Source organism: Pteropus alecto, unplaced genomic scaffold, assembly GCF_000325575.1.
Source record: "Pteropus alecto unplaced genomic scaffold, ASM32557v1 scaffold7, whole genome shotgun sequence".
Lineage (NCBI taxonomy): Eukaryota > Metazoa > Chordata > Mammalia > Chiroptera > Pteropodidae > Pteropus > Pteropus alecto.
In genome coordinates this window covers 2,143,799-2,168,797 of record NW_006494614.1, presented here as the reverse complement: position 1 = coordinate 2,168,797, position 24,999 = coordinate 2,143,799, and the positions used below count along the sequence as shown (strand labels likewise).

Genomic DNA, 24,999 nt, shown 5'->3' with positions numbered 1-24,999 from the left:
CACACACACACACACACACACACACACACACACACACACACACACACAACACAGCAAAACTAGTCGAGAGCTGGATGTGCTGTTGGGATCTCCCTCTGCAGTCTGGGGTTCAGGGGAGGACTCCAGGTCCAGTAAGCCAATCAGAGTGGGTCCCTTGTAGGGGGCAGGTTATGCCCAGCACAGCCACCAGTTCTGGGGCCCCAGATAGGTTTCAACAAAACAAATCCCAAACCCCACTTCCTAGAGATGAGGTACCTAATGTGCTCCAGAATGGAGATGAGGGCACTGAGAGAGGGCCAGTGAAAACTCACCTTCTCTAAACAAAATCAGCAGCCCAAAGGACTGGATCATATGACTAGTCACACAGAGGGCCTGGCTCCCTACACATTAGTTGTCCCCAGGAGAGGACAACTTTTCATACATAGAAGCTCCTGAATTCAAATGATATTTATGAATTGTCATAGCCAAGACTCAAGCTCTGCCCAGTACAGAATCACATCAGCCCAGCCGACCAGATAAACAAGGGTGCATCATTCAACTCTGAGCATCCTCACCCGCCCATGGACACACGCAGCTCTGTGCTTCTCTTTGAGGGGCTTCCCAAGCACAATTAAACCCATGGTGAGACAGCAACCTACACATGGAAGCAAAGAAACCAACCAAAATAAAACTTTAAATCAGTAAACTAACAGTGCTTTACCAAACATGCAAAAAGTAAAGAGAGAAAATATAAAATAGGTGTGATACATTACCCAAAAGCCCTGCTAAGGACCGCATGTCCTTCTCCATCAGCATGTAAATCTCTTCCTCTGAGAAGCGGCCAATGCCGTGGCCATGCATCTCGCGTTTCACAATTCCTTTCGTTATGTGGCACACAACCCACCTCAGCAGGTTGCTGAAGGGACCACCACCACTAAGAGAGAGCATCTTCCGGGTCTCATTGAGATTGTCCACCCACTGGCAATAAGCTAACGTCCTGGAATTGTGTGGAAACAAGTTACTACTGTGCATTAGATACATATCAGCTCCACAGGGTCAATTTCCAACCAATACTTCAGAATTAGGCACACTCTGGAGGAACTGAATCCTTGTAGCTTTTATTTTTTTTAAAAGCAGTCTGCATGGCAAATATTACAACAGGCTCTAGTTGATGCCTAGACTTAGGACCTGTGAGAGACACAGAACCAAATCTAGATAACGATGCCATGCTACAATTCCGCCAAATCTCCCCTGGTACCCGCCCTCAGACCCTCCCATCCCCCAAGGCCATGTTTTTGCTTTCTCTTAGGCTACTCCACAGAAAACAAGTAGGAAGGCTTTTAGGCAGGATAGTGCGTACCTCCCTACAGGGGAACATCTGGCAGTGACTAGAGTGCTGGCTTCATTCTTTTTCTTGATCAAAGCAATGGTTACACAGGTATATGCTCTGTGTTCAGCTGCATATTTTTGTTTTGCACACTTGTGCATGCATTTTATACTTCATGATATAAAAGGATTAAAAAAAACTTTTGTCTTTGTGACAGAATTAGGAAGTAGATATGTTCGTTATAAATAATATATATTATAAATATTACATTAACAACTTGCTCTGCAGAAAGTCAACTCTCTGCTTTGGTTTGTTTTCCAAGACCCTAAAATGAATACAAATACCAAAAAAACTTGGTGGAATCATTCTTCCCATCTGGGTGATGCCTGTGGCAAACTCACCCATCCAGATGCTTCTATGTAATATGTATGTATGAACAGTTAAGCAGCTATTCACTGTTCACGCATTATGCTGGTTGCAATATCTGGGCCTTTGCTGATACTGTTCTCTGAACCTGTGGCTGCAGGAAGTTTTTTATGGTTAACAGTGTTGAATGTTGGTAGATAGAAATTAAAGGCGTTTCCTATCGAAGGCTGAGAAAAAATGTAGCTATGAGTGTACAGTCATAAGATATTTAGTTTTTCCTCATAATTAGCAATAAAAGATGTATTAGCAATCATCTCAACTCCTACTGTTGGTTGATATAACAGTAATGGCCACTTCAACAAGATGAGAAAAATGAATAATATTTTTACAGAGAGAGCACAAGGGATGATAGTAAATTGTCACTACTTTCCACCTCAAGAAAAGGCAAAAAAGGGGCCCCGAAATTTTGATCATTTTATATTGTTCCATTGTTTTCAGTGTTCCTTCCTCTACAAAATGAAAATAAGAAAAACAGATTTCTTTAAAAATTTTTAAGCACTCTTAATTTTTAGTGAAAAGTCCTACAACCAATTTGAACACACTCTGTACAACCATAAGTCTTCTTTATTACCTTTTTAAAGGAATGCCTACAAATCTTGTTAGAAAACTCTGTGTACCTCTTTTTCATAAGTCTCTCAAAATAAAGTACTGAGGGATCAAGAAGTGGATTTTGCTGAAAAGAGGAAAAAGTACATTGTAATGGTGACTAATTAATGTGTAGTCAATGGAGTTTTTGATATAAAAGATCTCACATTTCTTCTAGTAAATTCCTTAAAAACATTTATACTAAATGCTTTTTCATTTGCTCTTCTTTACACCTGCAACTAAGTAATTAAGGTGTCAATTTTCACCTTCCATTAGAATAACTCAGCACTTTCATTCTAATTGTACTAGATCTAAATTCACAATAAAATGGCTATACTGACCTTCATTATTTTGGAAGACAATGTTCTGTGAATAAAACTAAATTATCCAGGGATGGGGGAGGTAGACGGGGCAAAAGGGGTCAAATATGTGGTGACAGAAAGAAATCTAACTATGGGCGGTGAACACAATGCAATATATATACCTGACTGTGAATTGTACACCTGAAACTTGCTGGATTTTGTTAACCAATGTCACCGTGATAAAAATAAAAACTAAAAAAAAACCTAAATTATCCTTAATTAAGCATGACCAGGTAATAACAGCATCCAGAAAGCATATAAAGTATAAAAATAAGGAATATAGTGGCTCTAAACTGACAAGTTGATATGGGGAAAAAATATGCTCTTTGTAGGCAAATTACACAGGGTTTGTCATAAACATAACTGATCTTGAAGGATAAGCAGAAGCTCACCAGGCAGAGCAGAGAAAGAAGGTGTGTGCAGGAAGCGAGCACTGGCTGGTTGATAAACTGCAAGAACTTCAGAACCGGTTTGTGGGGCCAGGATGCCTGAGGACGCTTGTAAGAGTTTGAAGATGGAAGGATGGGCGAGGATCAGTGTGGGTCTGATGCAAAGGGGGCTGAACTTTATTTTGAAATCAAAGTTTAACCATTTGAAGGATTTTAAGCAGACAAGAAACATAATCAGATTTCTGGTGATGTGAAGGAAGGGCTAAAAATGGAGAAACTGGCAGAAGATGGCTGGCTAGAAGACCACAGTGAGACCAGGCAAGAAATGATGGACTGAACTAAGGTGATGGCACAGAGGATGGTGAATAGAGAATGCACAGGAAAAATACTGAGATATGAGAAAAAGACCAACGTATATACAGAATTAGGCAGTAAAGAGAAATTAGGTGTTTTCTCCCAAGCTGATGGTTTAAGTGGGTAATAATGCTATGAACCAATACTGGCAATACACAAGGTAGAACAGACTTAGTTGATGAAAGATGAGTCAATTTGTTACATGTGAACTTCCCATGGGACCCTCCAACTGAGGATGTCCTAAAGGTTGAGAACTCAGAAGGCTTTAGACTCAAGATAGAGAATGTGTAGACGGGGGCATTAGTGGCAGTTTTAAAGCTGTGAGTGGAGAACAGGTCTTCTAAGGAAGTTTGAAGGATAAGGAGTGGTGATGGGGAAACAACAGTTCAAGGGCAAGTTAGAAAGTTAGATGGCCAGGCTATAAGGCCCAGCTTGGACAGAAATAGGACATCACTTTTCTCTGAGATGGAGAGAAGAAGGGTGTAGCAAGAGGTGAGGGGCTGCAGAAATGTTCAGAGTTTCTGCCAAATGATATCAGTTTCCTCTGTAGAGCAGGAAACAAGGCCATGTACAGAAGATGAGGACACAGCATGGGTACAGAGCTTTATAAGACTAATGGATTAGAGTAGTAGGTGCAGATGGAAGAAGCAGCTGTCTGGGCCACACTGACAGCTGAGAAGGGAGAAGCCCCCATCATTTCAACAGTGTAAGGTTCTCTACCTGCAGTAGCAAGCTGAATGCAGGCCACAGAAGAAGGAACACTGGGCTGATTCAGAATTTCGCAGCTAGATAATCTCAGAAACTGTCTGGTCTTTCTCCCTTCTCTTTCCTGCCCTGATCTTGATTTCTGTCCTCTCTTTCACTCCCTAAGCCCAATATTGTAGACGCGCGTCAGGAAGAGAGTGAACAAATGAGGGCCAGACAGGCTCTTTCAAGATCAAGCCTCACGAAGTGTACATAAATTTCAAATACAAAAGAAAATGGGTGCTTCATGGATTCCTAAATCAATTACTATAGGTCAATAACATCACTGACACATGCTTCCACACTATTACAATCACGAATCTACCTCCTCCTGCAATCATACTTCCTGAAAACTCTGTCCACGGGGCGGGGCTTGCACCAGGTGCCACTCCACGATACCACGCCTGTCCAATCCCTCCTCGTTGCCAAATCCAAATCAAACTTCTTTCCACACGTACCTTTCTTGAAATCTCTAGAGCATCCAAAAATGTTGGCATCTTCCTTAAAATTCTCCCTTAGCTTACATCTCCACTGCTTTTCCTCTCACCTCTTACACATTCTCAAGATTTTTATCTTTATTCCTTTCATCTTCTTATGTCTCACTCACGGGGCAATCTATTTCCCGCCCATGATTTCACCGATGACTCCCAACTCCATATCCAGCCCAGACTTCTGTTCTCAAATCCATGGATGTCATAAGAGGTCTTCAGGAGCTGCAAACCACGACTTCCAAAAATGGACTCATCATCTTCCTTCCCTTCAAATGTGCTCCTCCTCACCCAACCCAGAAAGAAGCCCAGGAGTTATTCCTCAATGTTCCCTATCCCTCGCTCCTGACAGCCAGTCATCCTAGGAGCCTGCCCTTTTCTCTAACTCGATTAACACTGTAGTTCACCCCTTCATTATTTTTCATCTCTGAGGACAGTGGCCTCCTAGCAGGTCTCCTGATATCCCCGCAAGGCCCTCCAGAAATCCATTTGCCTCAAGGCAGCCACAAAGAGCTTACAAATCTAATCACATCACACTGCTTCTCAGAGTCATTCGTTAACTCCTCATAGCTCTTTTGATCAGTATGCCCGCTTCCTCCCCATGGTCCAACACATCACTCTGCACCGCCCCATATACCACCATACAGAATTACATGTGCCTCCCAAATGCCTCTTTTGTGCCTCAAAACTTTTGCAGATGCTGCTCCCTATGCCTGGATATCCTAATCCTTCCCTACTGCCCAGTTGCTTCACCTGCAACTCTGATTGTCCCTAGATTCTGTTGTGACACCATCTCCTCTGGGAAGCCTTTCCCTCATCTCTCCAGCAGCTACTGGTTGCCTTTGCTTGGTCCTTCAAACTCTCCTCCAGCACTAACCATTATAAAGGCTCGATGTCTCTCTCCAGCCTGTGAGCCACTTGAGGACAAAGATAGCTTCTCATCACCTTGCTTTCCCCAACACACACACACCCACACCCCCACACTCCCTGCTGCACAATGCCTGGCCACTAGTAGTCGCTCATTCACTAAGTTTGCTGAAAGAATGGATTATTGATCGAATGAAAAAAGGCTTCACTTCTGAGCCAGCTACCACTAACCGTTTCTAAGGGGTAACAATATTTAAAAAGAAAAATGGAAAGAGTTGCAGTACCTATGGAGAATGAAGAAGGGGCTGCCACTGCTCTCTTCTGAGATTTGTATCACTCTCCACTGGGGAGAGGCCTGCCGCACAAGGAGTCATGAATTCTTGAAGGGAGAGGCAACAGAGGGCTAATTTGGAAACTACACTAGGCTGAGCAATTAAAATAGTTGATCATTCTGAGAGTCTCTTTCCAGGAAGTTGATACTCATGTTCTTTATTGCAACTGATGTATCTGATCTCTCCTAGAAAATGGGGTCAAAGAGTTTTTTGGGTTTTTTTTTTAAGGATGATTATCTGAGTCAAAACTAAAGAATAAACCCTGAACGAACATGTTTTAAAAAAGATCAAGACGACAGGGAGGAAAAAGCCAACTCCGGATTTTTAATGAAAATCTCTCTCATTACAACCTAACATGAGACCTGGCCCGTAGCTTAATGAATATCAGTGTGCGGGAAACTGCAAACCATAGCAAACCACCGTTTGATGGGTGAGGCCTTGCTCGTAGCCTTCCCGACCATGACCGCCTTTCTCGGTGTTGTGCCACATTTTGCTTGTATTCTGAATGCTCCAGGGTGCAGCAGGAGCATATGATGGGCTTTTGTAGTTTCACCACATTTCACAGGCATTAGATTAGCTCCTCCAAATAAGAGCCTTCACTCACTGCATCTAACACTGGGAGGGAGTTATCAGAGGAGAATACAGTAACTGAGTTGTAATCAGGGAGAGTCTCCTGGCTTTTAGAGAAGACCTTGGGTAAGTCATTTTATTAAAGCTTCCCACCTCCCCATTCACAGAAACTATACCAAAAACCAAACTCAAAATTTTAAAAATTATGGCCACCTAAGAAGTGATTTTGAATTTCCTGTTCTAACGCCTATATTTTTATGGGTGAAAATGTTATGGCTAGTTTGATAACAGTGCCCTACGCACTTCCCCATAGGGTTGGAAGACTCTTAAGACACTCTCTGATGTCCACGAGGGGACAGTATGTCACACAGAAGTTACGGTTTCTGTTACCAAAAATCAATTTCATCTCAGTAATGTGACCCTGTGTCTCTCAGACTTCCCTTTATACCGACTTGCCTGCATTAGATCTAACTTATGCATTCAGTGGAACAAAGGAGATTAAAATCGGTCTTCTTCATCTTTTGTAATAGTTTTATAAAGCAAGTGGAACATAGCTGTATGGTTTTCAAGTGCACAGCTAGCTGAGTGTGCTTATCTGAACAGACCTAAAACAGAGCTTCAGAATTATGTCACATTACATACAGCTTCCCATTGTCTTTGCTCTTCAGAAAATCACACCTGAAGTGAAATAGTTTTAAAGTTTCAGACCAAAATAAACATACCTGAAAACTCCAGATAATTGAATCCACTGAGTCAAACAATCAATTCCACCTCTTCTACCACTGTATATACAGACAGTATATACTTGGAGCTTATGGAGTCTCAGAATTTAACAAGCTCTCATGGAAAGTTCGTACTTATAATATCTTCCTACATACAGTGGTCAGTTCCCTAGGCTGGCCCCAGTTTCCACAGGTGCACATTTGGTGTTTTGCCTGTGAGACTTGAAAAGGAGATGGAAGTGAGGTGGCTAAGGGAGGAGAGTTCACAGATTCTCTGCCTCTGGTATTTTCTTACCATGAGGAGACCTAGTCTTTTCTCCATTGGGCTTTAGAGCTTTCAGGGAAAACCTGTTCAGCATCTCCCCAGAGCGAGAAGTTGGCTAAAGGTTTAGAAACCTTATGAAAAAGAGAAATGTCTGTTTTTCCTTCTGCTACTAGAAACTTAGGGGAATTGGAGGAATCAGGAATTTTTTTTTGAAAGCTCACTATATTTGCATTTCAGTCAAGAACTGACAACCCACCTTCATTATTTCTTCCTCAAATTAACTCTTAAGGAGATACAAATGAGAAATAGTAGCTAATCCAAAAAAGTATTTTCTTAATTAAAGAGACTAGAAGTCTATGTATGAGCCAAAAAACTCCCCAAACACTTGGGGGTTTGTGGTCTATAAAATTAAGATTCTTCCCTACCAGGGTACCACCTCTGGCTCTCTCTTCCACCCCTCCCTTCAACCATCCTTCCCTCTCCCACCACACCCTGCCCCACAGCAAATATGAGCAAGGACCAAGAAGAGAAAGGAGAAAGAAGAGAAGATAAACGTCTACCAGGAAGTAAACATATGCAAAACATTGCACACACCTAGAACTAGAAGCAGTGATGGGTGGTACTCTGGAATCTTGCCAGATAAGTCTTTCTAACCAGAATATAAATTTTATGAACCACTGCAGAAATGAGAGTTGTAACAAAAGTACCAATTGAAATGTAAGGTTTTCAGCTTCTTTTCAAGCACCTGACAAAGCGCTAGCAACCCCCTCCCCTCCATTAATGGGCCCAATTGATCAAATAAAGAAGCGCTTTGGAGGGCCACATCAAGGCAAGGCACTGAGAGTCAGCATGGTGGCCCTGTTTTGGTTCATCACTTCCCTCAATCGCTGCGAATCTGGGACTGGAACCTGGCAAGCAGGTAAGACAGGCTCTGTCCCACAGGCTTTTCTCTGGGGCTAAGCATCTCACATGCAATCATGCATTTTGGTCCACACTGCAAACCCCTGCACTCTTTGAGATGGGAGGTCCAGCAGTTCTCCACAGGTATTACTATAAGGAAAAAACCTGGGTTCATTCCAGGATTCAGTCCGTGATTACTACCACACAGATCTGCATCTTTGTCTCTATTCTCTGCCTGCTTCCCTTTTTGTTCCCACCACCTTCACCTCTGTGTGAGATGGGAAGAGAAGTGGGACTTCAGGTCAGCCCTGGAATAAACTGGGCAAGAACTGAAAGTAGAAAGAGGAAAAGAAAAATAGAGGATCACTTAAAGTCCAAGAGACAGAACAGTAAGCTTTCTCTTTAGAAAGAGAGCCGAAGAGATGAAATAGGAAGGTGATGGTGAAGAACCTTCTACCGTCAACCCCACACTGAGTAGACAGCTTCTCAGTGGGCGAGGTAAAAGCTACTGGGTGAGCTACTGACCCAGGAGTAACAATTAATGCCCCCCCAAAAAGAGTGAGCTTAGCAATTCTTAATTAAATCACTGAAAAAAGAGAAAGTTTGCAGAAATCAGAGAGAAAATTTCTTTTACCTACTGGGGGTGTATAGAAAGGTGCTAAAACTCCAGAAAATGGATGAAAGAAAAAGAAAAAGAAAACCCACATGATGATGAGTTTGTAAAGCAAGAAGAACCATATCTGTTTAACCCACACGGCGTCATAGCCAGCACAGCGCCACGTGCAGAACGGAGTCAGCTCATCAACACAGTGTGTGTGATGCTTCTGTGCCAAGGAATATGAGCTAGGAGTCAGGCAATCAGGGCGAAGACACTTGGAAAGCAGTAGGATGCTTTACTTCTGGAACACAGAGACTCTCTTGTCAACTAAGGAAAACTGACAATAATCTTTCAAAGCTGGCATAATTTATTTCGCCTAGGACCCCCTGACGTAGGTTTCTGCTCCCTCCTCTGGGTACCTGCTGCATTGTTACTTTAATTTGGCAGCTTGTATTGGTGAGGAGCCCCATCTACTGAAATATCTACCTCACCTCGGTGAGCTCCCATCTAGATCGGGGGTCAGCCAATGACTGCCATGGGCTAAGCAATTTTCACATTTTTAAATGGTTGAGAAAAAAAAAATCAAAAGTATAATATTTTATATTTCAATTAAATTCAAATTATAGTCCTTTTATTGAAACAAAGTCATTCTTATTTATTTGCATGTCATCTATGGCCCCTTTTGCACTACGACAGCAGGGCAAAGGTGAGTACAGCTGAGCCCTGAACGGCACAGATTTGAACTGCACAGGTCTACTTATGCACAGATTTTTTTTCGATAAATATGTAAAGTACTATAAATGTATTTTCTCTTATGATTTTCTTAATACATTTTCTCTTGCTTTATTGTAAGAATGTAATATATAATGTAATATATAATATGTAATATATAATACATGTAATATATAAGAATGTAATATATAATGTAATATATAATACATATAACATACAAAATATATGTTAATTGACTGTTTATGTTATCTGTAAGGCTTCTGGTCAACACTAGGCTGTTAGTAGTTAAGTTCTGAGGGAGTCAAAAGTTATACGTGGATTTTCAACTGTGTGAGGGTCAGTGCCCCACAGTCCCCACATTGTTCAAAAATCAACTAGAGTTACTACAGAGACATGGCCCACAAAGCCTAAAATATGTACAAGCTGGGCCTCTACAGACAGCGTCAATCCTGCTCTCGATACCTAGAAAGTTAACAGTCACAACTGTGACCTCTAAGTCAGAATCCAGAAAACTTTTGAAAAGTTTTCTTTTTGAAACAAAAGGTTTGGGGGTGTCTGAAAAGGGACACAGAACTTGGCTCACTCCAAAGGATGGGGACAGGCCCTGAGCACTCATCAAGCACCCCAGGGAACTCACCAGTAGAAGTGTTCCTCCACCATCTTCGTCACTGCCCTGGAGATGGCTCTTTCATGAGGGCCAAGGTTTTTGTTTAAATTCACTCCAAGTTTCTCTTCCAGAAAGTCGATTATGAATTCTGTGCCAGAAACTTTTTCATGATTATATTCAATCCAAGGCATTTTCCCTTGAGCAGAGAGTTTTCCACCAAAATAATTCTAAGCAGAATTTTAAAAAGATAAAAACAATGTTTTATTTATATTTCACTGAATGATTAACAGAAACAGACATTCCAACTGTATATTTGATAGCAACTATACTACCCAAATGAATGTTCTCAGCACATAAACTCTTCAAAAGAATAAATGGTTACACTTGGGAAAAAAAAAGATTTCTCTCACATGACAATATTACTTTACTCCCATAGATTTTTATCATGGGCTCTGACTTATTGTCGAAAGAGAGAGAGAGAGTACGAGAGAGAGAGTACGAGAGAGAGAAAGAGACCCAAAAGAAAAGAAAGCATAAATCCATGCAAAAACTACACATATGTTCACAGAAGCTTTATCTGCAATTGTCAAAAACCAGGGGGAAAATCAAATGCCCAGGAAGAGGTATGACTAAGCAAATTCTTCTACAAATTTACAATGGAATATTACTCAGTAATATAAAGGAACGAACTACTGATACACACGATAACACGGATGAATTTTAAGACAGTGTTACTAAATGAAATAAGCCAAACCAAAAAAAGAGTACTTACTGTAGGATTCAATTTATATAAAACTCTAGGAAATACAAACTAATCTATATGACAGAATGCCAATCAGTGTTTGCCAGAGAAGATGGGGGACAAGAAGTAACAGAATGGAAGGATTACAAAGGAGCACAGGGAAATTCAATAGGTAATGCAAACATCACTATCTTGATTGGGGTGGTGTTTTACTGAGTATTTACATATGTCAAAATGTATCAAAGTATACATTAAATATGTGCAGTTTATAGTGTGCCTATTCTATTTCAATAAAGCTATTTTTCTCTTTTAAAAAACATCATTACATTTTAAATACATCAGTCATTTACGTCTTTAAACTGTTTCTCGAGAGTAGCAGTCAGCAAACTTTTTCTGTAAAGGGCCAGACAGTAAATTTGGTCTCTGTCTCAACGACTCACCTTTGCAACTGCAGCATGAAAGCAGCCACAGACAACATGTAAATGAATGAAAGTGGCAATAAAAAGTTGTTTATGGACACTAAAATGTGACTGTAATATACAAAACATTATATTTCTTTTGACTTTTTTCAACTATTTAAAAATGTGAAAATCCTTCTTAGTTCAGGGGCCTAATCTGGCCTGCAGACCCACACAACCTGTCCACCTCTGGCTTTGGGGCATCCATTTACCCTCATCACCTCTTAGAGAAACAAAATTAAACTTAAGTAACCGTTGGGATCAGGGCCACCAGCCACCACAGGAAGACACCTCCTTGCAAAGATGCAGGTGATAGAAAACTCTGTGAGGGCCCCCCCTTCCTGGAGACCTCTGGTCAAACCTTCCTTTAGACTGGAAACCAAAATTTGCTGAGAAATGAAAAAAATTGCCAGTTGGGTATTTTGTTTTCTGTGAAAAATCACTGAGATTAACAAAGGTGACTATTGCTCTAATTGTCTTCACCTAAATCACATCAAAGTGTGCATGTGCCTTTCCCAAAACCAAACAGTCCATCTCACAAGGAATAAAAAAAAAAACACGGAATATTGCAAAATTTCTAAGTCTCTCTGTGTCTAAGAATTATGTTTGCATGTTGTGTGTGGTATGTATGATCACTGAATTTGGCCTCCAGTGAGATTACAGGGTTATGGCTAGATATCATGGCTCTTAAACATAGCTGTCCATTTGTGCCCAAGAGGGCTGGGCTTGGACTATGCTGGAAGGTCCCAGGCTTCTCAGACCTTTGAGGAAATATCACCTTTTTGAGAGGCTGAAAATAGCAGGCACTACCTTAATGTTGCATATTTCTGTCTTTGATGGAGAGTACTGGAAACTTTGACTCTGTCTCTTGGTATCTCGATATTTTATCTCATTGCTTATTCTAAAGAAATTTATTCTGGGCCCTGCCTGGAAAAGGGAGTTATTGGGGCTGCTGTTAGCCGTATTGCTTTTGTGCAATTTGGGAAATGGAACCTCCCCTGGGTAGATACAGTCCATGCCAGGACTCATAGCTTGGCAAGTACTCCTTGCCCTCAGTCCTTGGCCAGGCACTTTTGTACAGTGAACAACCTGCACAACCATACACGGCAGCCCTAGACATCACCCTTGATGTTGACGGCGGGGAAATGTCACATATCTCTAAAGGTTTCTAGTACATCTGACATTCTTGTAATTTGTACACTAAGATGTAAATTTACCATATAAGATAGCGCTAGTTTCAGATTTCTTTTGATAACACCCATATCCTCAAAACATATTCCCTTCTGGACTCCTGTCAGTCACAAATGTAATCTAGCCTCCAAATTACCATCAGAGGAAACTGTCTGCAATACAAATGAGTTACAAGACCTCTGCTGCTCAAATTATCCAAGGGCTTTAATGGATCGAGTCTAACCCCCTTCACATCAGTCAAGGCCCACAATAGCTACTGTCCTCCTGCCTAGCCTCCTTGCCATCAGTCCCTCTGGTCTCTTGAATTCCAAACTACCTATTCCAAACAAAGTTAAATTCTTTGCCACCTCTCTGACTTTGTACACGTTTCACTTTTTATAGGAATTCCTTTTCCCATTCTCTGCAAAGTCCTGTCCATATCAAAAATTCAGTTCAAATTTCACCTTGTTAATGACTATTTCCCCAAGATGTAGCCATTATCTGCCTTTCCTCCATGTTTCCACTGTACAGTGTCTATTCCTCTCCCCTTATAAAATTTCTGTTTACACATCTGCCTTTCCCACTAGACTACTCTCTCCCTGGGTACTTGGTACATTTTATCTAGACCACTTTTTTAAGTTGGAGTAATAAAAATTAAGGATCAACCCTTATGAAAATGAAAGTTCTAGTATGTTTTCATCATCGAATTTTATTCTGCATATGAGATTAAAAAGCAGGAAACATTTTAGAGACACTATCATTATATCTAACTGAAAACTAGATGAACCGAAAAAATATTTTTAAAAGGAAACACAAAAATGTCAAGTCATTGGCAAAATTATAGGTGACATGGAGGTGATCTTTGTCATGTATTTCAATTTTTCTGAATGTAGTTATATTACTTTTAAAATAAAAAGCATGTTTTAAAAATAATAACTACGTTTATATAGGTATATATTTATATTACATAATTTCCTTAACTTCTTTAAATGTATTAAAGAAATCTTAGACTATTTTTATTTAAGCAATGAGAGTCTAACTGGTCCCACTGAGGGTAGTTTCTAAAAGTAATTTTGAGATGAAGAATGAAGAGGTTAATCCTCTATATTTTTTCCAAGCGATTGTTTCCCCTTGCAAGTCTGTCCCAGGTGGGATTAATGCATCTACACATAATTACATTATTAGTATATCAGTGAAAGCCATAGGCTTTGGATTTAAAATTCTGGCTCTGTCATTCATTCACTGTGTGGCCTTGAACCTTCACAGTTCTCCCTACCCCTTCCTGGGCCTCAATTCCCTCATCTTTAGAATGGGGATAATGTAATAGCAGTTGCTAAAATTAAATCAGAAAATACACATGAAGTGTTTGACAAATTGCCTTCACCAGAAGTATTAACATCACCATCACCATTTAGAGATGGAGAAGTTGAGACCTTAAAAGAATTCCTGTGTCTTGGGACTCTGATTTGTTATATGGCCATGATGCCCTTGACTTTTCAGCTAAATTTATACCCATTACATTTTCTGCACCCCTGCAGCCATCTTGAAAGGCCTCCCACTGACTAAATTAGAGGTAATTTGAGCAACTTTTGTGGAATATAACATACTAAAAAAAGAAAAAAAAAATCCAGGTACCCACTATGTATTATAGTTGTATGGAAGAATGTCCTTATTTTTTGGAGATGCATTCTCAAGTAGTGAGGGGTGAAGTGTCATGATTTCTGCAACCTACTCTTAAATGGTTCATCAAAAAAAAAAAAAAAAAAAAATCGACCATAAAGGAACATATAAAGAGAAATAAAGCAAAGAAGGCAACAGGTTATCAATTGGTTAATCTAAATAAAGGGCACATGGGTGTTCAGCATACTCTTTTAACTTGTCTGAAGCCTAGAAGAATTTCAAACAGGGGGGGAAAAAAGACAAGATCAGAAAATAAATAGAACATCAAAAGTTAGGACTGAGAGCCAAAGCAGAGAATTCCAAAGGAGCCATTATCTTACTTTTTTCTTTCTCTTATTATTTAAAAAAGAATTAATGTGTGAAATACATGCAAATGATCTGTCTTTATGTATGTCTAGAGAAATATAAGGAAGGATGGTCAAAATATCAGTGACAGTAATCTCTAGCTAGTAGGATGTCAGGTAATTTTCATTTTCCACTAACACTTTATGTATTGTTTGAAATACTTAGAAAGACCATATATCACATACATGTAAATCTGAAAAAAAAAAAAAAGAAAAGCTATTTTCGGTTTTAAAAAAATTAACCATATTTACAAGATGTCCCTACATTTTTTGCAACTTCCTATGAATCTATAATTATTACAAAATAAAAAGTTTTAAAAATTGACCTACCAATATTTATATCCTGATTTTAAAAGGATGATAACTATGACCAATACATCGGGCTTTTTTTAAAAGCCCTGCAAATGCCTAATGGTCATCAAATATTTATTCCAGTCTCACTTAGGCTTTAAAATAAAAAATCTTCAAATATAAAGTCATGTTCTTAGGAATATGACATTTTAATCTTAATTTTTTAAAGGCATAGAGCAAAGAAATGGCAGAGGGTGGGACTCCCTAGCAATATGACAAAATCCCTCTACTGATCGTGGAGAAATGAGCCCACCAGCACCTCCCAGATACCACCTGAATCAACACAAAAGCTCATGGATGGCACAGGGGCTCAAGGCACCCAGGCAGGCAGAGTGCATCCCTTTCTCAACCACAGAGCCACTTTCCTTTTACCTAAGATCTCTGTCCCACACCGAACACCCTCCTCCATTTATTTTCCATAGAAACCTCACAGAAGAAAAAAATGCTCCTATACCGTTCCTTTTATTAAAAATATACTTAACAAGACATAATAATTTTGGAAGGGGTAAGCATTCCCCTTCTCAAAGGCCTCTGTAATAGCTTTGAGCTTCACAGTGAGACATGTGTTCTGCTGCATCAGTTGCATTAACTAAACGCAGTTGCTCTAAAATATGAACAAAGGTAGTTAGGCTGCTGGTAAAGACAGGACAACGGCAATCAACACTTGATGGCTAGAAGACAAGAAAGGAAAGGGCAGAACAGCCTGACAGCAGCTGCATCCACTGCAAACAGCAGGATTTACTTAATCAGGGGTAGGGGTGCACACAAGATCTTGAAAGCAAACATAGAGACTGCATAGCACAAAATTCAGGTTTTGGACCCAAAGGAGGCAATCTAGTCAAGAGCGATGATGGAGTAGAGACAGGCACCTGCTGGACAGCAGCCTCTTCCTTCAATTTGTGTCCCTCAGTGATACACTTCAAATGCTGACCACCAACACCAAGCTAAACAATCTTTCAAATCTGATTCAATGCCTTTAGATGAGTCAAGCCATCTGTTCTTACTGCTATTTTCTCCTCAATCACTGGCTTAGAAAATCCTGAATAATCTCCCGGCTTCTCTCTCCAGACTCACCCTTGCATTCCGGTTCCTAGCCATAAAGACCCCATCCCTTCCTAGGTCTCCCCCATACCCGAGTCCAGATTCGGTGCCACTGCATCATATTCTCAGGCTCCATTACAGCACTTAGCAAGCTGAGAGCATGTCATTCATCTCATCCCAGTGCTGTCTTCGGAAGATCACTGTTGAGCCCATCCCCTCTCGGGTAGAGAAACTGGCTTAGAAAGCACAAGCCATGGGGCATCAGGAGTTGGAGGGGTAATATCGTTATCAGGGCAGCCAAAAGCTTGGCTGGGTGAGGAGTCCTCCCCATCCAACTTCCCTGCTCCTCTGTTTCCAGCCACCTCTTCCCAACGCTATTTTGTGAGAACATAAAGGTAAACCCCTCACCAGTGGGAGTCAATTGGAAGAATGGCAGAAAACAGGAGGGACCACACTGATTTGGGGATGCCTGGGGCTCACCTCCTTCCCTTTCTTCAACACCCTCAGAGGCACACAACCTGTGGCCTGAGCTTTAGCCCTTGCTCAGTACAAATTCCCAGGCAGGGAAGCTGACATCCCTGGTGAAAAGAGATCTCAAACCAAAATTATCAGACACTTGAGGAGTACAACCACTGTAAGAGAAGGGCAACTGGATATACACAACATGAAGCACGATTATTGGGATGGACCAAAAAATTAATTAGCATAATAAATGTCCTCTAAGAGATAAAGGAAGAAATTAGTAATACAAATCAAGGGGAAATATTAAGAAGAAAGATATAAGAGCTGAACACCATAGATAAGAGAAACAGCCTGATGGATGCAGGAAGAGAACAGAGCAATGCAATAGAAGCTCAGAGAGATAACTTCTTCCAGAAGGAAGAAAAGAACAAAGGGATACATTAAGAGATGCAGAAAATAAAAGCAGAGGTTTCAGTGTCCAGAAAATAGGGAAGAGGAAAGAAGGGAAAACAAAAAAGAAAATATTTGAAGAAAACTGATAATTCCCCAGAATTAAAAAAAGCTATTAAAGACTTCAGATTAAAAGAGTTTATAAAGGACCAAACGAGGTACATAAAGACCCACACCAAGGCACATTAGAGTGAAATTTAAGAAATTCAAGATTAAATGCAAATTCTAAAACTTCCAGAGAAAAAAAAGAATGAAAAACAATCAGATTAACATTAGATTTTTCAACAGCAGCATCAATGCAAAAAGACAATGGAGCAATATTTTTTAATTTTATACCCAAAAAGAAAATATAATGTTTAAATCACTGAAAGAAAAAAGCTTTGAACATAGAATTATCAAATATAAGTGCATAATAAAGACATTCTCAGGCATGCGAAGCCACTGAAGATTTGCCACTTAAAGTCTCACTAAAAATATACATCAAGGAAGTAATCCTGTAGGCTAGATATATGAGAAGTTAGGCTAATCAAATAACTTAGCAAGGTTTGTTGTCCAAAAAAGAATCAAAAAAAAAAAAGAGAGAGAGAGAGAGATAGTATTTCCAAAATTCCAGAAGTAAAACATTAGAAAACAGCAACATGATTAAGATGAGGGCTGGGAAGAGAAACACAAGGTTCACATGAACCTGCTAACATACCTGTATCATTAGAGGCAAATACAAAATGTGATACATTTAAGAAATAAATAGGAATAAACACAGATTTCGATCTTAAGAGCAACCATTATAACAACAAAAATAGAATTTGTTTTAATGACAAGAAAAAACTTTAAGCTATCCATTATAAAGCAGGGAATGAGAAAAAAAATTTTTAAAAGTAATAGTAAGGATAAAAGTATTAAATAAGATGTTAGAAATAAATCCTAATAAAACAATAACAAAAAGTATAAATGGATTAAACTCACCAATTAAGAACTCTCAGACTGTCTATAAATAATACATTGTCTACAAGAGACAAATACACAAAAAATAGAGAATGAGGATGGAGAAAGATATCCCAAGCAAATAGGAGCCAAAAGAAAGCTGGCAAATCAATCTCAATATCTGATAATATAGAATTCAAGGTTAAAAAAAATCATAAGGGACAGAAATGGCTGCTATATGCTAGAAAAAGAAACAAAATGGTGAAAGATGTGAGCTTTCATATTATATTGACTTAACAATATAACCTCTAATATGTAAATACTTTTACATAAACAAGAACAGAATGACAAGAAAATGAGATAAATTAACAAGAAGACTTGCATATTTTAACATACTCCTTTCAGAAACTGCTAGAACAGGCAGACAAAAAATTGAAGCAGTGATATAGAAGGTCTAAACAATATACTAAAACATGCCTGAGCAAGTAGAGAGCACTCTATAGCCAGAGAATACATAATTATTTTCAATATTTATAAAAAAGTAGCTACCCACTAGGCTCGAGTCAGTAAATTCCAAGGAATTAATATCATAAAGACTACATGCTTTGACCATAAAATTTTTTTAAATTTAAAAAGTCAAGTTTAAAAAAAAAAAATGCATATGGCTAGAATTACGTAAGAAAGAAAAACATAAGGGAATTTTTAAAAATACACGGAATTGAATAACAATGAAAACACGACTTGTCAAATTTGTGAAACACAGCTCAAGTACTACTCAAGAGAAAAAAATATACCCTTAAATACATTCCTTTGTTCACACTCTAATGCTGAAGTGGGCAACTGTTTCCCTGAAAGTCACTCACACAAAACACAGAGCACTGTGGAAACACTCTCACAAAATCTACAGATCTCTCCCTGGTGGCCTGCTAGGTGTTCTGCCCCCAGGAGTCATGAGAGACAAAATATAAGCTGTCAATAAAAAGAAACCTAAAGGAAAAACCACGTCAGACGATGATATACCCACCTTTATTAATAGCTGCCTAGTAGGCCGACCCAAACTTAACCAAAGTATACTCAATGTCAGGAAAAAAATAACCTGGCCCTGAACCCTACAAAAAGTCCAGATCCTTTTGATCTCTCACTAAATTGGTTGTAAAAATCAACGGACCCTAGAGTCAAGTCTGCTAAGTATCTACTAAGGACTAGGCACTGCTACTTTCATACCCACCGCCTCTAGCACCAAGTGCCAGCCGTTCCCACCATGAGCGATCAGGCACTGCTCTCTAATCGATACTGCTGTCATGAGAACAAAACATGTGCACACAAGTACCTGATAGGGTAGGTCAGCCATCCTTAAATAAGTTTCCATTTTCAAACAGAAAGGAGATAAACTGGGAACACCATTGTTAGGTCTTGCAAACTGATGCAAAATAATAGCATCTTTGGAGTCAATCTCTTGCTGTTTCCTGTTAAAACCAAAACAGAAATAAAGAACAATCCATGTGTTATATATTCAGTTCCCTTAGTTCCTCAGAGATCCCTGCTGGGCTGTAGCTTCTCAACGAACAAGCAGATCTGTTTGTCACTGGAGCTTACCTCACCCAGAAGCACTTAGAGTGTGGAAGCTTGGTTGAAATACAAAAGAACCTTATAAACTCTGATTTTACTATGAAAAATCAGTCAAGCTCAGAAAAGTACGTATCAGTCGCCTTTGGTACCTGTAGCCTATGGACAGGAAGAGTACTGTCTGGTACAGGTCCACCTCTACCCCAACTGGCTATTTTTATCTTCCAGGGACAAGATGGATGAATAAAAATGATATTCTGCACTTACTACATGTCAGACATCGTTCTGAGGGCTTCATAGGTATTATCTCATTTAAGCTTCACAATAACCTTACAAGGTCGGAACTACTATCATCCATGTTTTGTAGATGATGAAACTGAGGCACAGAGGATTAACTTGCCACAGTCACATTACTAGTAAACAGCAGGACTGAACCAGGTAGTTATAACTGAACCAGGTAGTTAGAGCCTATACTTGCCACAGTCACATTACTAGTAAACAGCAGGACCTGAACTGAACCAGGTAGTTAGAGCCTATACTTGACCACTAGACTGTTCTAGTGGTCTGTTCATCCATAGGACCATGGAATAACAGTGCAGATTTACTCTGCCATGCCCCAAGTCTGCAGGGAATCTAAGACTCTGAGTATTCTGGTCCCTCTTCCAAACTATCCATCCCCCTACCTGACCTTTCACCTCGGTGCTGAGGAAGCTAGATTCTGAGCTCTCTCATCCCCTCTGCCTTCCCAGAGTTCCCACTTTCACCACACAGCATGCGGCTTATTACCTCTCCCTTTTCTTCTGTCTCAGCCACATATCTACCTTTTCCTTTGGCTACTTTTTTTGGATGGGGAGGACTTCCCTAGTACAGTTTTTTAAAAGTCACCAAAAGTAGAGCAAATGCTGAATTCCAAGTCTGGACACATGCAGTCAAGTCCAAGCCCTGCTTCCTACTGGCCACGTTACTCTTGACCTCTGCTCTCTCACACAGAAAGTGAGGGCAGTATCTATGCTGCAGCATTGTCCTGAGAATTAAATAAGATAATATCTGTAAACATTTGGTGAGCTATCAAGCATTCTCTAAGAGCAGTGGACTTTATTCTCAAAGAGATATGATCACATCCCCTTAAGCTACTAAATCTTAACATTCCACAAAGTCCCTCTACACCATAGGAACCTTCTGCAATTCCCATCATTCGCTCGACCCAACCACTTCCCACTCTTCCCCTTGGCCTTCCCTGAGCCTCTGGTTCCCTCACATCGTTCCTTGTTTAATCCTTCATGTACTTGTACCCAAGCAAGGAGAGCTCTTCATCACATCATGACACAGATGTTCACTTACTGCGGCATCTCCAGTCAATAAAATAAACTCTTTTGGAGAAGTTTACCACCAGCATGTCCATTCCACTTAACAAGTTAGGAGTGACTCATTTTTAAAATACTGGTCAAAAGAATAAAAATATTTGCTGTTTTTTGGCAATTTTTACTATAAAACAAATGTTTTCATTTGATGAAATATTTGGGAGGTCAAATGTTAAAATTAAGAAGCCATTTAAACTATGTTCCTAAAAAGTGAAAACTGTGAATATGACAACTGATTTTGTCCAGTCGAATAATTCAAGTCACAGAGTGGTATTTTCATGGAAATTAGCAGGGCAAAAACTTAAGAACTGAAAAGATAGGAGATAAATATAAAATGCCCTGCACCACTTGATAAATCTAAAACTTCCATTAGAAACAATCTAATTCTAATGGCTAACTCAGGCCATGTCATAATAAGAATGGATGCTAACTATGTAGCAAACACATATGCCAATGACTTTTTATACATAATGCATATTAAATTATTTCAGTAACACTACAGAGTGGATACTGTTATAATTTAAAATCAGTATATTATACTGTACTTATATTTTACAGTAGACAAGGAAATGGAAGCTCAGAGAGGTTAATAACTTGCCCAAGGAATATCAATTTAAGATCAAGTGGTTAATAGCTCCAGTTCTCAAGATCTTAAGTACTTCAACTACACCAAAATAGACAATTCCTCAGTTAACTTTATTAAAACAGCCAGTTTGACTCAGACCACTCAAGCCTGGAACTTTCTGATAAAAGTCTATAATAACTAATGACATCCAACTTTTTTTGAATGTTCACTATATGCCAAACTATGTGCTAAGCATTTCACATGTGTTAACTCATTTAATCAATCCTATGAGGAAGGTTACTATTATCATCCCTATTTTACAGGTGAAGAAACTGAGTAACCAAGCAGCTTATTCTCAGATCCAAAGTCACATAGTTGATTCAAAGCACAGTGAATTGAACCCATTTTGGTCCTGGGACCCTCCCTCCACACATCAGAAACCTTTCTCTAACTTAGGATCAGAGGAGCAGGTGACCTGTTTCCTGAACAGTTATATTTTTTAAAGTGCCCTGATAAGAGAACACTTTTAGAGCAGCAAGACTAGCCCTACTCTCTTGGTGAAGGACATCACAGATGACCATGCCTCTGTGAATGGCTAATGAGCTGTTAGTTTATGGGAATCAGATGACCCATGTGCTGCTGATTCCCTAAGTTTTCTAGGACAGGGTAAGCCCCTGTGCCTAAAGTGCAAATGAGCTACCATTAACAAAGTCATTATTTAGTCATTTAATTTACAAACAATAGATTTCCAAATGCCAAATGAAATTAAAACAGCTGCTAGGATACCTTCATTCAGAAAGAGAGAAACAGAAGGTCAGGACTATATTTGTTTAAAAATATTTTGGTGAGAAAAACATGGATAAAATCCAAAATACTCACTTTGGTTATACTCATTAATGAAACCTAAATAATTCTCAACTTTACTTTCCATTCTGGAGACATAGCCATAGATTAAGGTTAAGTCTATGCAGCAGCAAATCCAAGTACAGTGGTGAAGACTAAAATTGCCAGTGAACTCAAATAGCATAGCCATTTCAAGGTGTATTGTTCATCCCATATATTTTGGATTGTTTTGTGTTTTGTCTAAACCACAGAGACAACTGAAACTTAGATTTACCTTAAGTGGAAGTATCTATCATGTAAACTCTGATTCTCAGTTCTCAACCTTCCTCAGTCTTTCCCCCATCCCTGTGTGCCTAGAGGCTGTCAAAAACTCAGGTCCCTGCCATATGCCTGTCTTCTCTGAACAATGCCCCAATTCTCTACATTTCTGTTCCTCTCCCTCATCAAAACCTATTTCAGACTTGGTACTTTCTAGGAGGCAATGGTAAAAAGTGCAGCCTCACTTTGTGCTGACACACATTCCCAGATTTGAATTTGGATCCGACTCCTCTTACTGCGTGATCATGGGCAAGTTGCTTAACCTCCATGGCCACAATATCCTTACCTATGAAACGGGGATCAAGTATCCAACGTTAATTGTGAAGGATAAATGCAACCATGTAACTCAAGTGCTTCTATGCAGAGACCCTACTAAGGGCTCAAAAATGGGCAGCCATTTTTATTACTTGCGTTAAAACAGGGTTTTCCAAATCAACTTAAACATCTGTCAAGAAATAAAAGTGAATAAACCAAGGATTAAAAACGCCTCAATCTAAAGTATCCAGGTAGTCCCCTAAGTGGGGAAGGGAACATCTGTGGGCAGAGGGCTCTCAGTCCAGTGACCACACCTATCAGGGCGTGGCCTGCTCACAGGATAAGCTCCGAGAGAGATCCTTGCTATTTCTGCAAGGTCATTTAAGCAAGGTTTAGACTCAGTCCTGTGAAGTTGAGCCTTCAATCCAGCCACTAAGTGTACAACTGGTGAGAAGCCACATAGTTTGGGATCTTGAAAAGGTTTTGGACTGGGATATAACAGAGAAACAACAGAGTTACCATTTAAATTACTGCACAAATGTTTTAGGTATCATATAGCTTGAAATAGAGTTCCAAAATTAGCAAAAATATAAAATGATCTAGAGAGAATTTCACTTTAAAATTATTTGGTTCAACTAGAATCAGGGCACTGTGCTAAGTGAGAGCATTCAATGTATAATAAACTCAAAATAAAACTTCTCAATTATGGCTAAATAATATGAAAGCCAGTACATTTCCCCAGACCTAAACGATTTCCCACCTCTCACAATATACACAATACCTAAGTTAGCCTGTCACAATGTCCTCCTGGAATCCCTGCAGGCCTCTTAAAGGTCACCTATCACTGTCTTTGTTTACAACCTATTGTGTAGGATTCCCCCACTGGAAAAAGGCAATGTGGACACATTTCTCACTATTTAAAATATACTGGCCATGAGGAACATTCTAAGTCATTGATAACTGCCTGCTTTTGGTCATCTCCCAGTGACTGAGGGCTCAAACGCAGGGAAATTTTAATCACAAATTAACGTATCAATTAGCCAAACGACCATCTCAGTAGACTATAGTATTACCCTACTCAAAGATCTCATGTCCGGCTGGATGTACCAACGGCAGGGGCCTCCATTTTCTGGTATTTCCAAGTCAATCCTGTAAACATTCTGCGGCAGGCAGCAGATGCAACGGTTCATAGCACCAGGTGACTCCTGTGTTCAACATGCTCTTCTGGTGTTAGTCTCGTCCTCAGATCTCCTACTGCTCACACAACAAAGGCACTTAAACTGGAGATGGTGCTTAGCTTTAAATACCAGACTAGCAGATAACCAGGTTAAGGCCGCATCAAAACTGCACACTACACTTGGCCATGCATCTTTAACAGGGACCCAGAGGTCTCCGTAGATTTTGCAATTTCAGCCTTTTGATGATGTTAAACATTTGGGGAGGAAATATGAAGAACTAACCTTTAAGTAAAAGATAAGGTTAGGGGTTAATCTTCCAGCATTATTTCCTAAAAACAAATAAGACATTTCATAAAAGTGTTACTTAGTATATGTACAGGGCCTAATTCTATTGTTGCAAACATACTGCACTTAGGACCTTCCTAGGGGCATTTCATAACATGCTATTTTGCTCCATAACAGCCCAGAGACTTTTTGCTTTCAGCACCAAAAGACTGGGAGACAAATGTTTTTCCCTAGCAGTACCAGTTTAATTCTCCTGTCAACTCTAAACTACCCCTCATGGCCAGGTGACCACAGACTGCCTCGGGGGAAAGGTAAGGACAGGACTCTGGACATTTGGGCGGCGTGACCCAGAGGCTGGCACGGGCCCCCCTCGCGCCAGCCCTGCCCTGGCCAGGAGCCCCTCCGGCGCCCCTGCGCAGGGCCCTCTCTCCGGCTCACCTAATGACCAGGAGTTCGTGGAGCAGATACGCAGCTGCGGCCAGCAAAGCTCCCCCAGTCAAGTAAAGTGTTTTCTTCCACCAGGGATCGGAGCCCAGCCCTGCCATGATCCCACCGTAATCCTGCAAAGGGAAAGCGATGATGTCCCCATAAAAGGAGAAGGGCTCCTCGGACCCGGCCCACCAGCCGAAGAAGGAGACGCTCTGGTTCCAGCTCAGATCCACCACGCATGGCCTGGACGAGGCAAAACCAACCCCCCAGTGCATGCTGCGCGGCTGGCTGCGGGCGCCCCTCCCAGGGCCCGCGCCGCCCGCATGGGCAGAG

At 40.1% G+C, this 24,999-nt stretch overlaps 1 protein-coding gene across 4 annotated transcripts in view; it reads right to left on the bottom strand.

Moving 5' to 3' along the window:
- Nucleotides 1-24,999, bottom strand: part of FAXC (failed axon connections homolog) — a 59,503-nt gene that overhangs the window by 33,861 nt on the left and 643 nt on the right. Inside the window, exons 1-5 of one of the 4 annotated variants that reach the window (XM_015600228.2) lie at nt 24,676-24,993; nt 19,197-19,332; nt 10,278-10,474; nt 753-976; nt 555-634 (exon numbers count right to left, since the gene is read on the bottom strand). In XM_015600228.2, coding sequence (XP_015455714.1) covers nt 555-634; nt 753-976; nt 10,278-10,474; nt 19,197-19,332; nt 24,676-24,941 — 903 coding nt within the window. In that variant the 5' untranslated portion in view covers nt 24,942-24,993. Of the gene's footprint in view, nt 1-554; nt 635-752; nt 977-10,277; nt 10,475-19,196; nt 19,333-23,847; nt 24,029-24,675; nt 24,994-24,999 lie in introns of those variants that run through there. The other 3 variants (XM_006926280.2, XM_025042846.1, XM_025042845.1) reach the window with 3 other exon arrangements.